The 14,569-nt window shown below is 48.8% G+C and overlaps 1 protein-coding gene across 1 annotated transcript in view; it reads left to right on the forward strand.

Annotated features, from left to right (window-relative positions):
* Positions 1-1,107: 1,107 nt before the first annotated feature.
* Positions 1,108-14,569, forward strand: part of gpr157 (G protein-coupled receptor 157) — a 36,994-nt gene continuing 23,532 nt past the window's right edge. Inside the window, 6 exon segments of the mRNA XM_078425161.1 lie at positions 1,108-1,170; positions 1,172-1,210; positions 1,212-1,344; positions 1,347-1,390; positions 1,392-1,451; positions 1,453-1,481. Coding sequence (XP_078281287.1) covers positions 1,108-1,170; positions 1,172-1,210; positions 1,212-1,344; positions 1,347-1,390; positions 1,392-1,451; positions 1,453-1,481 — 368 coding nt within the window.

Here is a 14,569-nt window from a genome sequence, read left to right on the forward strand (position 1 = left end):
GGAGGAGCGGGGCAGGGGAGTGGGAGAGGGGAGCGGGGGAGGGGAGAGAGAGAGTGGGGGGAGAGAGAGAGAGAGAGGGGGAGAGAGAGGGGGGGGAGAGAGAGAGGGGGGAAAGAAAGAGAGAGAAGGGAAAAGAGAGAGAGAGGAGGGAAATAGAGATGGGGAGAGAGAAAGAGGGGGAAGAGAGAGGGGGAAAGAAAGAGAGAGGAGGGAAAATAGAGAGGGGAGAGAGAGAAAATGGGGGAGGGAGGGAGAAAGAGGGGGGGAGTGGGAGAGAGGGGGAGAGAGAGGGGGGAGTGGGAGAGGAGGGGGAGGGGGAGGGGGAGAGAGGAGGGGGAGAGAGGAGGGGGAGAGAGGGAGGGGGGAGGGGGGAGAGAGGGAGGGGGGGAGGGGGAGAGAGAGAGGAGAGAGAGAGAGGGGGGGAGAGAGAGAGGGGGGAGAGAGGGGGAGGGAGAGAGGGGGAGGGAGAGAGGGGGAGGGGGAGAGAGGGAGGGGGAGAGGGGGAGAGGGGGGAGAGAGAGAGGGGGGGAGGGAGAGAGGGGGGAGGGAGAGAGGGGGTGAGAGAGAGGGGGTGAGAGAGAGGGGGGTGAGGGGGTGAGAGAGAGAGAGGGGGGGAGAGAGAGGGGGAGAGAGAGGGGGAGAGAGAGGGGGGGAGAGAGAGGGGGAGAGAGAGGGGGGGAGAGAGAGGGGGAGAGAGAGAGGGGGTGAGAGAGAGGGGGTGGGAGAGGAGAGGAGGGGGGAGTGGGAGAGTGGGAGAGGGAGAGTGGGAGAGGGGGAGTGAGAGAGAGAGAGGGGGAGAGAGGGAGGGGGAGAGAGGGAGAGGGTGGGAGGGGGAGGGGGTGGGAGAGGAGGAGAGAGGGAGAGGGTGGGAGGGGGAGGGGGTGGGAGAGGAGGAGAGAGAGAGAGAGGGGGAGAAGGGAGAGGGAGTAGCAGGGGGCGGGGAGAAGGGAAGGCAGTCTCAATAACAAGGGGGCGGAGGAAGCAAAGTTTTGCGCCCAGCCACATGACCGTGGCCGCCAGCTTGTGGTCGCAGTGGCTGTGATTGAGTCCGGGGAACGCTCTGAGTTGGAGAAGTGTGTGTGTACATGAGCTGTGGGCGCGGGCACCATGCAGCAGACGGAGGTGTACCTGTACGAGAAGGTGGTGATCCTGGTGTCGTGCGTGCTGTCGGGCGCTGGGGTCGTCGGTGATCGTGGGCACCCACCTGTGTTTGGCCGGAGCTGCGGACCAAGGCTCGCCAGCTGCTGCTGTACCTGTCGCTGGCGGACCTGCTCTCCGCCCTGTCCTACGCCTACGGGGTGGTGCGGGACTTCCAGCGCACGTCCTGGGACTGCGTGCTGCAGGGGCCGTCTCCACCTTCTCCAACACCAGCTCCTTCTTCTGGACCGTGGGCCATCGCCATCTACCTGTACCTGGTGATCGTCCGCTCCGACCAGAGCCTGGCCGACAGCCGCCCTGCTCCTCTGGTCCCACGTCGTCAGGTGGGTCTGGACGCTTCTCAGACCCCAGTCTCAGTAGTGCAGCCGCAGACACAAGGACATGCAGAGAGATAGATAGATACATGCTGCTGGTTAATGCACCAAGCTTGCAGGAGAAACTCTGCAGCAGGTCAGGGCAATAGACAACAGGTGCAGGAGGAGGCCATTCAGCCCTTCGAGCCAGCACCACCATTCAATGTGATCATGGCTGATCATTCTCAATCAGTTACCCCATTCCTGCCTTCCCCCCCCCCCTGACTCCACTATCCTTAAGAGCTCTATCTAGCTCTCTCTTGAATGCATTCAGAGAATTGGCCTCCACTGCCTTCTGAGGCAGAGAATTCCACAGATTCACAACTCTCTGACTGAAAAAGTTTTTTCCTCATCTCAGTTCTAAATGGCCTACCCCTTATTCTTAAACTGTGTGGCCCCTTGTTCTGGACTCCCCCCAACATTGGGAACGTGTTTCCTGCCTCTAACGTGTCCAACCTCTTAATAATCTTATAGACAATAGGTGCAGGAGTAGGCCATTCAGCCCTTCGAGCCAGCACCGCCATTCAATGCGATCATGGGCTGATCACTCTCAATCAGTACCCCGTTCCTGCCTTCTCCCCATACCCCCTCACTCCGCTATCCTTAAGAGCTCTATCCAGCTCTCTCTTGAAAGCATCCAACGAACTGGCCTCCACTGCCTTCTGAGGCAGAGAATTCCACAGATTTACAACTCTCTGACTGAAAAAGTTTTTCCTCATCTCTGTTCTAAATGGCCTACCCCTTATTCTTAAACTGTGTGGCCCCTGGTTCTGGACTCCCCCAACATTGGGAACGTGTTTCCTGCCTCTAACGTGTCCAACCCCTTAATAATCTTATACGTTTCGATAAGATATCGAAGGCAGGCAGCACCTCTGCCCTGGGGGGACAGGCTAATAAACACAACCAACTCAACGATTTTTTATTTTAAGATCTTGGAAAATATCTGTTAAGCGATACAAGGAATTGCAGATGTTGGATGCAGAAAAAATAGATACAAAGTGCTGGAGTAACACAAAGGTGAACGATTAAAATATAAAATTAAAACTGGGAAAATATTGATATGTTAGGAGATACAAAGAAATGCAGATGCTGGATGCAGAAAAAAAGACACAAAGTACTGGAGTAACTCAGCGGGTCAGGCAGCATCTCTGGAGCATATGCATAGGTTCTTCAGAAATGTTGCCTGACCTGCTGAGTTACTCCCAACACTTTGTGTTCTCGTTTTTTGTTTAATTTAAGGAGCTGTGAGGAATGGTGCTGAGCCGAAACGTCACCTATTTGTGTTCTCCAGAGAAGCTGACTGACCCGCTGAGTTACTCCAGCATTTTGTGTCCACCTTCGATTGAAGGATGAGAGGGGATCTTATTGAAACATATAAGATTATTAAGGGGTTGGACACGTTAGAGGCAGGAGACATGTTCCCAATGTTGGGGGAGTCCAGAACCAGGGGCCACAGTTTAAGAATAAGGGGTAGGCCATTTAGAACAGAGATGAGGAAAAAGTTTTTCAGTCAGAGAGTTGTAAATCTGTGGAATTCACTGCCTCAGAAGGCAGTGGAGGCCAATTCTCTGAATGCATTCAAGAGAGAGCTAGATAGAGCTCTTAAGGATAGTGGAGTCAGGGGGTATGGGGAAAAGGCAGGAACGGGGTACTGATTGAGAATGATCAGCCATGATCACATTGAATAGTGGTGCTGGCTCGAAGGGCCGAATGGCCTACTCCTGCACCTATTGTCTATTGATTTAAACCAGCATCTGCAGTTTTTTTTCCTACACAAGCTGACTGATCCACTGAGTTACTCCAGCACTTCAGGTTAGTTTTGTTTATTATTGTCACGTGTGCTGACGAACGGCGTCTGGGTTTATTTTCATGACTTGCTGGCGAGAATTCAATATTGATGCCAAGTTCTGCCGGTTCAGAGTTATGCTGCAACTTGTGTGAAAATTGCGGGATCTTCTAACTTGTGACTGTGGCTAAGGATTGTTATAGAGTCATAGGGCTACACACCATCTTGCCTAGACTATCCAAATTCCATTTTGGGCCATAGCCCTCATTTGGCCCATAGCCCTCTCAACCTTTCCTATCTATACATCTGTCATATTTTTGAAAAAGGGTCCCGACCCGAAAAGTTCTCCTGAGATGTTTCCTGACCTGCTGAGTTACTCCAGCACTTTGTCTTTTTTTTAAATGATCTGCAGTTCCTGGTGTCTCTAAATATCTATCCAAGTATCTTATAAAAAAAATTATAACTGTGTTCGCTTCTATAGCTCCCTCTGGCAGATTATTCTAGATACAAACTACCGTTTGACAGAAAGGTTTGCCCTCTTAAACCTCTCCCCTCTCCCTTTTAACCCAATGCCACCTAGTTTTCAGGATTCTCTACGCTGGGTAAAAGACTGAGTATTCTCTTTATCCACACCCCTCACGAACATGTACAACTTCAATAAGTCAAGTCAAGTCAATTTTATTTGTATAGCACATTTAAAAACAACCCACGTTGACCAAAGTGCTGTACATCTGATTAGGTTCCAATGGAAAAAAAATGAAAACATACAGTAGCACGCAAACAGTTCACAGCGCCTCCTCAATGAGCCTCAAACGCTAGGGAGTAGAAATAGGTTTTGAGCCTGGACTTAAAGGAGTCGATGGAGGGGGCAGTTCTGATGGGGAGAGGGATGCTGTTCCACAGTCTAGGAGCTGCAACCGCAAAAGCGCGGTCACCCCTGAGCTTAAGCCTAGAACGCGGGATAGTGAGTAGCCCCAAGTCGGCCGACCTGAGGGACCTGGAGTTAGAGAGGGGGGTTAGAAGGTTTTTGATGTAGGGGGGGGGGGGGGGGGGGAGTGTCCATTTAGGGCTTTATACGTGAATAGGAGGAGCTTGAAGTTAATTCTGTACCGTACAGGGAGCCAGTGGAGAGAGGCCAGAATCGGGGTGATGTGGTCCCTTTTACGGGTACCCGTCAGGAGTCTCGCTGCGGCGTTTTGGACCAGTTGCAGGCGGGACAGGGAAGATTGGCTGATCCCAGTGTATAGGGAGTTGCAGTAGTCTAGGCGGGAGGAAATGAAAGCGTGAATGATTTTTTCTGTGTCGTCGAATTGGAGGAAAGGTTTGATTTTAGCTATGGTTCGAAGTTGGAAGAAGCTGGCTTTTACCACAGCGTTGACTTGCTTATCAAATTTTAATGCAGAGTCAAATATCATGCCGAGGTTTTTGACATGCGGTTTGACTAGGCAGGATAGACTTCCAAGACTGCCTGTTATCGATTTGATGGAGTCGGGGGGGCCGAATAGGATGACCTCAGACTTGCTCTCATTTAATTGGAGGAAGTTCTGTGCCATCCAACATTTTATGTCCTCAAGGCAGTGTAAGAGGCTGTTTAAATTTGACTGGTTGTTGGGTTTCAGGGGGAGGTTAAGCTGAGTGTCATTGGCATAGCAGTGGAAAGAAATGCCGTGCCTTTGAATGATTTGGCCAAAGAACCTAGAACAGTGTGGGATCAATAACATGATATGATTCAATGTAAACTATGTAGGAAGACGTCTTTAGTCTGGCATTCTTAAAATACATGAAGCATAAAAGACAATGGAAGTTGATCTGAACCAGTCCTTTCTCATGTCTTGACTTTTTCTATTGCAACCTGCATAGATACCAACCTTATTTTCTCTTAAATGCGCTGAACATGATGCCAAGACCAACTCTTATCTGCCTGCACATAACCCATATCCCTCCATTCTCTGCATATCCATACAAAAGTCTTTTAAATGCCAATAACGTATCTGCTTCAACCACCACCACCAGCAGTGCGTTCCAGAGACGCTCTTTATCAAACCCCCCCCCCCTACTAATCTTTAAATCACCCCTCTGTCTCCTGCACCCCCCAACCAAAATGGCCCAGCCTATCTAACCTCCCCCTATAACTTGTGGCTGCAAGTCCTGGAAACATCCTGGTGAAGGAATGGGTGACGTTTCGGATCAAGACCCTTCATCAGACTAAAGGGTCTCGACCCAAAAGGTCACTCATTCCTTCTATCCAGAGGTGCCGCCTGTCCCTCTGAGTTACTCCATCATTTTGTGTCTGTCTTCGGTTTAAACCAGCATCTGCAGTTCCATCTGCAGTTCCTTCCTACAACATCCTGGTGAAATTCTTCTGCATCCTTTCCAGTGTGGCCATGCTTGTGATGAGGTGCAGCAGTTCTGCCTCACACTGCAGCCTGTGTGAAATGGGAAGAGTCTTCTTACAACTTGTAACGTCATAGCGTCATACAGTGTGGAAACAGGCTCTTCGGCCCAACTTCCCACACTGGCCAACGTTTCCCATCCATACTAGTCCCACCTGCCTGCATTTGGCCCATACTCCTCTAAACCTGTCCTATCCATGAACCTGTCCAAATGTATCTCAAATGTTGCGATACTACCTGCCCCAGCTACCTCCTCTGGCAGCTCGTTCCGTACCCTACCACCCACTGTGTGAAAAAGTTACCCCTCAGGTTCCTATAAAATCTTTCCCCCAACATCATAATGTTGATGGTGATGGAGTCTTGGCATGCTTTTTGCCAGGAGCAGTGAGGTCAAACATCTACTGATGGGTGGAGTGTCCAACAAGACCATGGACACCTAATGAGGACGGTAATGCCATTCATCAACTGAGTGAGTGTGGGCACTGCGACTGCAGTCAGTGTTGTTGGAGAGTTCCTGGACCACTTTAAATTCATCGCCGCCTGGCTGGAGATGGATGGGAACAGGTGAGGGCCCAGGTGGCCGTGGCTGTAGTTAGGGGTTTGTGTTCTTGGAGTGTGGGTGCGATTGGACAAAGCCTCCAGGGCCAGAGGTGGGCAACACCCTGTGTAAAGAATTGGTACTTCCCACCCCAGAGATATATTGTACTCTGTGTGAAGGAGAGGGAGGCTTTCAGTGTAAGAGCCTCCGTTATATTGGAAGGGATCAGGGTGGGGGCTGTGTAGGTGGAGCTGTGTCCCAATTGTGTTTAATTTAGTTTAGAGATACAGCATGGAAATGGGCCCTTCTGCCAACCGAGTCCACATCGACCAGCGATCCCCGCACATTAACACTATCCAACACACACCAGGGACAATTTACACTTGCACCAAGTATACAAAACCAAGCCATTTAACCTACAAACCTGTATGTCGTTGGAGTGTGGGAGGAAACCGAAGATCTCGGGGAAAACCCACGTGGTAACGGGGAGACCCTACAAACTCCGTGAGATGGGATCGAACCCGGGTCCCTGGCGCTGCTCGCGCTGTAGGGCAGCAACTCTACTGTTGCGTCACCAGGCTCTCTAAGAAATGTTGGTGTGATTTATGCTGCATTGTGCTTTGGAATCGAGAGTCACTCAGCCATTTCCCATGAATGGGAAGATAATAAATAATGTTGTAGAACTTTGATAATCTAGCTTTGGATTGTTGGCCGACCCCACGTTTGCTTCTGGTTCACTCATTTAGTCAACAGTACTATATTTCTCACATATACACTTGCACCATGAAATCCTTTTTGCATATATTACACATCTGGGCGCCGCCATTTTTGGCATCATTATTCAAAGCTCAAAGTCCTGTTGGCCCACTCGCTTGATGTACTGGAGCGGTCCCCATAACATAACATAACATAACATAACATAACAACACTTTATTGTCATTCGGCACAACACCGAACGAAATTTCAGCAGTCACAAGACACAGCAAAAAAGAAAAGAACACAGGACACCCGACCCCAACACAAACATCCATCACAGTGACTCCAAACACCCCCTCACTGTGATGGAGGCAACAAAACTTCCCCTCTCTTCCCCCCGCACCCACGGACAGGCAGCTCGACCCCTACCGAGGCAACCGACACGCACAGCCCCCGCAAGAGGATGGAAGGCCCCGCGGCCGAGCCGCTCCGGGCACCGAAACGTCCCGCAGCCGCACCGGGCGATGTTAAGTCCAGCGGCACTGAAACGTCCCGCAGCCGAGCCGCGCTGGCGATGTTAAGTCCAGCGGCCAAGCCGCACCGGGCACCGAAACGTCCCGCGGCCGAGCCGCACCGGGCACTGAAACGTCCCGCGGCCGAGCCGCGCTGGCGATGTTAAGTCCAGCGGCCAAGCCGCGCCGGGCACTGAAACGTCCCGCGGCCGCAACGGGCACTGAAACGTCCCGCGGCCGCACCGGGCGATGTTAAGTCCCGCAGCCGAGCCGCGCCGGGCGATGGAAGGCCCCGCGGGCGAGCTGCGCCCCGGGGAAGAGACCTAATAAAAGAAAGGTTTCCCCCTGCCCCACCCCACCCCACCCCCCCCCACACCCCACACCCCCACCACACATACACAGCCAAAAAACAGAAACAAAAACCATCCCAACACCGATACAAACAAAGAAAAAGACAACAGACTGCCAGAGAGCCGCAGCCGTTAGGCGCAGCCAACTCCTCCCATGTACTGATGACCTCCTCCTCTCCTCACCCGGCCATCTTTGTGTCCCGGGGGCGCCTCCTGTAGCCGACCTTCAGGCACTGGAGGCATGACCCCAGTTCGCCCAACTATCGGTCGGTCCTTGCTCCTCTCGTACATCTTCTCCAGCTCCCTCCTGGTTATGCCGTCTGCCGAGCCTTCGCTTGGGGCCCTGATCCCATCGACCGCAGAGCCTTCAGGCCAGGTCAGTCCAGGATGGGACATTGTTGGCCGGTGTGGGCGAATTGGGCTGAAGGGCCTGTTGCCACTGTATCACTCAATGACTCGATGACTCTAAGTGAGCCGGGATGCTGAGGGTCACTGGGGATAGTGTCCAGACTGTGGGTCAGACTGACGTAGGGTTTGGAGCACAGGCACTGGGAAATGGGGTAGATTTGTGGCTGGAGTCGGGGAGATTGGTCAAGAGTGTAGGAAGGAACTGCAGATGCTGGTTTAAACCGAAGACGGACACCAAAAGCTGGAGTAACTCAGCGGGACAGGCAGCATCTCTGGAGAGAAGGAATGGGTGACGGAAGGGTCTCGACACGAAACGTCACCCATTCCTTCTCTCCCGAGATGCTGCCTGCCCGCTGAGTTACTCCAGCGTTTGGTGACTAGCGAAGGTAAAGAATGCTTAATTGTCACGTGAACTGCCGCAGCGGGTCCTGTTTACCAGAAGTCCTACCGTGGCACCACCGGGGCACGTCAAAACACCAACTAACACCAGCCTTGCCATTCTTGCCCACCATGTCCACATTTTGTTTTAAACTGGCCAACTCTTATGTTTTCTGCTCTAACTTTTAAAAAATATATATATTTATTTTCCGGTCAGTACAATATTGACCATACAGTTGTGAAAGTTAAATAGTGTGAAATCATTGTATCAAAAATAAAACAATATAATCACACATGATATTTTCTGACCGAAAAAAAAAAAATGTGTAGGCAGAAGCCAAAGATTAGTGCCTACCCTTAATACTTAACAAAATATAATTTAAAAAAAATACAACATCATAAGTCAGAAGCAGATAAACAAAAGAAACACAAATATAGTCAAGAACCATAATTTCTGTCATGTCAGTCATTTCTCAATGTTGATCACATATTTTGTATCTTTCAAATATAATATTTTTGAACATTTTCTTGAATTTATACATATTACTACACTCTTTTTAATTAATTGTTGCAACTATTCCATAAATTGACCCCTTTAACAGTCACACATCTATTTTTCACACTTGTTATTGCCCTCTTTTTTTCCAAATATATAATTTCCCCTGAGTGGATCCCTGCTCTCCCTCACTGAAAACAAACATTCGATACAGTCAGGAAGTGTTCTTTCTTTTGCTCTGAACATTATTTGTAGAGTATTAAAGTCTATTAGGTCCATAAATTTTAGGGCATATGATTTCATAAATAATGCGTTGGTTGGGTCATTATAACCAGCCTTATTGACAATTCTTATAGTTCTTTTTTGCAATATAAAGATTGAATTAGTACTATAAGAAAGTAACTGCAGATGCTGGTACAAATCGATTTATTCACAAAATCATATCATATCATATATATACAGCCGGAAACAGGCCTTTTCGGCCCTCCAAGTCCGTGCCGCCCAGTGATCCCCGTACATTAACACTATCCTACACCCACTAGGGACAATTTTTACATTTACATTTACCCAGCCAATTAACCTACATACCTGTACGTCTTTAAAATGCTGGAGTAACTCTTGTCGTAGAGTAGGAGTGCTGCCTGACCTGCTGAGTTACTCCAGCATTTTGTGAATAAATTGAATTAGTACTAGTTTTGTATGTGTTTCCCCATACTTCCACACAGTATGTGAAATATGAAATAATGAGTGAGCAATATAAAGTAGATAGTAAATTTTGATTCAAGATGGCCTTAGTTTTGTGCAGTATTGCAATAGATTTAGACAGTTTTGATTTGATATGTTTTGTGTGCTTCATCAGCTGATGTTCTTCATCAGTTCATGTTTTTGGTGTCTGTGTTCTATGCAGCACCAATTCTTGGACTTGTTTTCTAATTGTGTGCTGTTGCACTAATGTAGAAAGCCCTCGTTATAACAGACCATACAGGGGTGGGGAGGAATGGAGTCCCTTATTGCCAATTGTCCGTCACAACCCCGGTTTAAAAAAGACTCGCCCCAACCACCTTTGTGGTCACTCGGTGAAACAAGTAGTTGTTTTCAAATTCTAAGTTCTTTTTAACAACCAAAAATATATCTTTGTGTCTGCAAGCTAAAAATACTGAAGGCTGTTTGGTACACTGTTTAATGCAGTGTCATTGCAGAAAGTGTCAATTGAAGCAATTGCTTGTCAATGTAAATGACTTCCCGCAGTGTAATTAGCTGCCTGTGTTCTTAAAGAGAAAGGTATCTGATCATTGTGATCACTATGGCCAAAGTCTGTTATAAAGAGGTCTGTAATAATCAGGGCAGGCTGTCTTGTCATTTTTGGTTGCCTTTTCCTTTTGTCTTGAATAATTTATGTATAATGTATATGTAATTTATGCACAATTTGTGTGTAATTTGTGTTTTTTGTGTGTTGTCTGCGTTTCTGTCCCAGTGGTGCTGCTGTGAGCAAGATTGTTGGTGTATCTGTATTTCACTGTACTTGAGCAAATGACAATACACTTGATTTGATTTGGTATCTGTTGCAAGAATTGCAACCACTTTGGAAACCAGTGGACGGGGAATTTGTGCCCATGCTGCAGATTCTTCGGTCAGTTTCTGTATTCTAGTCCTTGCACCCAGTTTCGACCTCACTGACGTAGTTTAGCAAACTTTAAACGCTTGTTTAGTTTTAGTTTGGAGATACAGCGCGGAAACAGGCCCTTTAGCCCACCGAGTCCACACCCACCAACGATCCCCATACACATCTTGGCCTGATGTTATTCTTAAATGCCACTGAATATACATGCATTTACCCACCGGTCCACAACTCTAGTATTTCGATTCCTTGGCAATGTACCATTTGTTGATGTTAAGCTCTCGATTGGTTTGTAGTCAGTAAATTACGTCATTGCAGAAACAGAGATGCTGGTTTATACTAAAGATAGACACAAAATGCTAGAGTAACTCAGCAGGTCAAGCAGCATCTTTGGAGAAAGAGAAAATGGGTGATGTTTTGGGTCAGGACCTTTCTTCAGACTCCAGAGATCCTGCCTGACCCCCTGAGTTACTCCTGCGGTTGTGTCTATCAGTGAATTACATCCCCTGACTTGAAACTACTCCATTCTTACAATAGACAATAGGTGCAGGAGGAGGCCATTCAGCCCTTCGAGCCAGCACCACCATTCAATGTGATCATGGCTGATCATTCTCAATCAGTACCCCGTTCCTGCCTTCTCCCCGTACCCCCTGACTCCGCTATCCTTTCATTTTGTATTTTTAAACTACTGAGTTGTATTTGTGTTTGACCATTTATATTTTTTAGTTGAGCTCTTCTCGATTGAAGTGCAGTTGATGGGAGCAAACTCTGGAATAGTTGGACTCCAACTGTGGCTGTCTCTCACGGTGCCAGGAAGCATGTGATGTGCAGTTGTGTTCATAATCATACTTCATTAGCCAAGTATGTTTTGCAACATACGAGGAATTTCACTTGCCACACAGTCATACCAATAAAAAGCAACAGGACACACAAAATACATTTTAACATGAACTTCCACCACAGTGACTCCTCCACATTCCTCACGTGATGGAAGGCGAAAAAAAAGTTAAATCTTCCCTTTGTTCTCCCGCGGTCGGGGGCCTCGAGCCTTCCGTTGACGGGGCTATCTTACTCCCGTAGCCGGCGGCGTTTGGGCCCTCGCGTCAGGGCGATCTAGCTCCCGCATCGGGGGGGAATCTCCGGTTCCCCTGCGCCGGGCGATCTGACCCCGGGTCGCGGCTGGTCGAACCTTCTGCGGCTTGGAGCTTCCCGACATTGGTCTCTACCCGAGACTGCAAGCTCCTCAATGGTGAGATCCATTGGAACGTTGATCCAAAGTCAGTGAGTAATTCTGAAACCGAACAGTCTGTGGTCAAACACTAACATGTGTTCAGAATGATGTTGCTGATCTGAGTGGGACGAAACTCCACTGACAATCGAGACAAGAAGTCACTGTGCTAACACAAACTACTGCGATGAGCTGCGGTGGCCCGAGTCAACCCTGAATGTTTCAACAGGACATGTACCTGACTCAGGCCAATACCATTGGGTTCCACACCCCCCCACTCCCCACCTCACCTCAAATACCCCCCCCTCGCCTCAAACATACCCTTCCCCCCTCGCCTCAAACATACCCTTCCCCCCTCGCCTCAAACATACTCTTCCCCCCTCGCCTCAAACATACCCTTCCCCCTTCGCCTCAAACACACCCCTCCCCCTCTCACCTCAAACACACCCCTCCACCCTCACCTCAAATACACCCCCCCACCTCAAATACACCCCCCTCACCTCAAACACACCCCTCCACCCTCACCTCAAATGCCCCCCTCACCTCTTGCCTCAGCCATCACCCTCCCCTCAAGCACTCCTCTCCTCCCTCACCTGTATCTACCTATTCCTGCCAGGCTTTGTCCTGCCCCTCCTCTCTTTCAGCTTTCTCCTCACCTTCCCCCCCCCCCCCCCATTGCACACCCATTTCTCCCCCAATTCTGTCAACCCCTTGCTGCCCTCCGTCCACCTACATCCCTTCCTCTGACTTCACATTTCACGCCACTTCTCTCTTTATCTCCTCTGCCTTTTGTCTTTTCAGCTCTGGCCTTTGTCCACCCATCTGCGAATCAAACCCCCTCATCTGTATCCACCTATCACTCCCCAGGCCATGTCATGCCCCTCCTCTCTACCAGCTTTCTCCTTGCTCCTACCACAATCTGTCTGAAGAAGGGTCTCGACCTGAAACGTCCTCTATCCATAATCCCCAGAGATGCTACCTGACTACTCCAGCACTTTGTCTTTTTTTTTTGGTATACCAGCATCTGCAGTTCCTTCTTTCTGCCATTCGTTGGGTGCCATAAAGCCATCCTTGGATGGACAGGTTCGACAATGAAGTGTCTTTATGGGGCTCTTGTTGTTATGTATCAAATGTAACCAGGAAGATAGACACAAAAAGCTGGAGTGGGGCAGGCAGCATCTCTGGAGAGAAGGAATGAGTGCCATTTCAGGTTGAGACCCTCCTTCAGACTGAATCCAGAGATGCTGCCTGTCCCGTTGAGTTACTCCAGCTTTTTGTGTTTAAACCAGTATCTGCAGTTCCTTCCGACAAATGGAACAAGGTATATCGGTAATGCAGACCGCAGTGAAGTGAAACAATCAGATAAATTGTTCACACAGGCTGAGGGAGAGCCAGTGCTAGGGACTGGGATGTTTTTCCATTCACATACAGAAGCAGCAATAATCCCTCTCGCACGAGACAATGTTGTTGACACTCGCTTGCTCTGCACTGCTGTGCTAACCAAGTGCACATGATTAACTCGATACCCAACGTTCAAAGACTTATCACTGAGTCAAGGATAAAAGTCTTCATTTAATGGCACAGCTTGCCTCTCAGCATCAGAGAACCCTGCCTTCGATCCAGACCTCGGGTGCTGCCTGTGTGGAGTTTGCACGTTATCTTACAAACTTCTCCCCCGTGACCCCGTGGGTTTCCTCCGGGTGCTCCGGTTTCTTTCCGCATCCCAAAGACGTGCCAGTTTGTAAGATAATTGGCTTCATAAATTACCACTGGCGTGTAGGAAGTGTGATAACGTGGCACTAGTGCGAGCAGGTGATCGATGGCCGGCATGGACTCGGCGGGCCGAAGGGCCTGTTTCCCTGCTGTCCCTTGCAATCAAGTCGACTAATCTTAAACCTGACTGTGCTGTGCTGAAGAAGCTTTTGTGGACTCGAGTCTAAATGGTGAATTTTAGTGTAGTGCTTTGCAGGGGTAAGTTCAGGAAGTTAACACGGGAGCAATTTATAATTTCCAACCGATGCTGGAGGGAGTCAAACTCTTGACTTGTCTGTCCTTCTCGTAGCATGAATGTAACCGTTTAGCACAAGGTATTCTCTGGAGAAAAGGAATAGGTGACTAATAGACTGAAGAAAGGTCTCCTTTCTTCTCTGGAGGTCTCCTTTCTTCTCCAGAGGTGCTGCCTGACCCGCTGAGTTACTCCAGCTTTTTGTGTCTTGGGCTCAAACCAGCATCTGCAGTACCTGCAACATCCTGCACAGAACTCAAGGTAATGTGCCTTCTCCATAAATACATCCTATTTATAGAGAGATGTTTGTACATTAACTGCCCAGAGTGATCCCTGCTGTCACTGTCAGCTGAATTGTGGAGTGGCGTTCCTTATTACCCCAGTCCAGGCAGCTCAAAGTATTAAAGTAAATTTTTGCACCTGAAGATCGAATCTCTACAATTGCAAGAAATTTGTTGGAAATTGCAATTTCCAGCAAATTTCTTGCAATTGCAGAGATTAGATCTCCAGATGGAAACATTACATTCTTTAAAGGATTTTTCCCCTTGTGCGTGCGATTTAAATATTAAGGTGCTCAAGGCAAGGGATCCAGTTGCAGTGCATTTTCCCTTCAAATAAACGTCAATGTTAAATCTGTTTGAGGCAGTTCT

The sequence above is a fragment of the Rhinoraja longicauda genome, chromosome 30, assembly GCF_053455715.1.
Source record: "Rhinoraja longicauda isolate Sanriku21f chromosome 30, sRhiLon1.1, whole genome shotgun sequence".
NCBI classification, from domain to species: domain Eukaryota; kingdom Metazoa; phylum Chordata; class Chondrichthyes; order Rajiformes; family Arhynchobatidae; genus Rhinoraja; species Rhinoraja longicauda.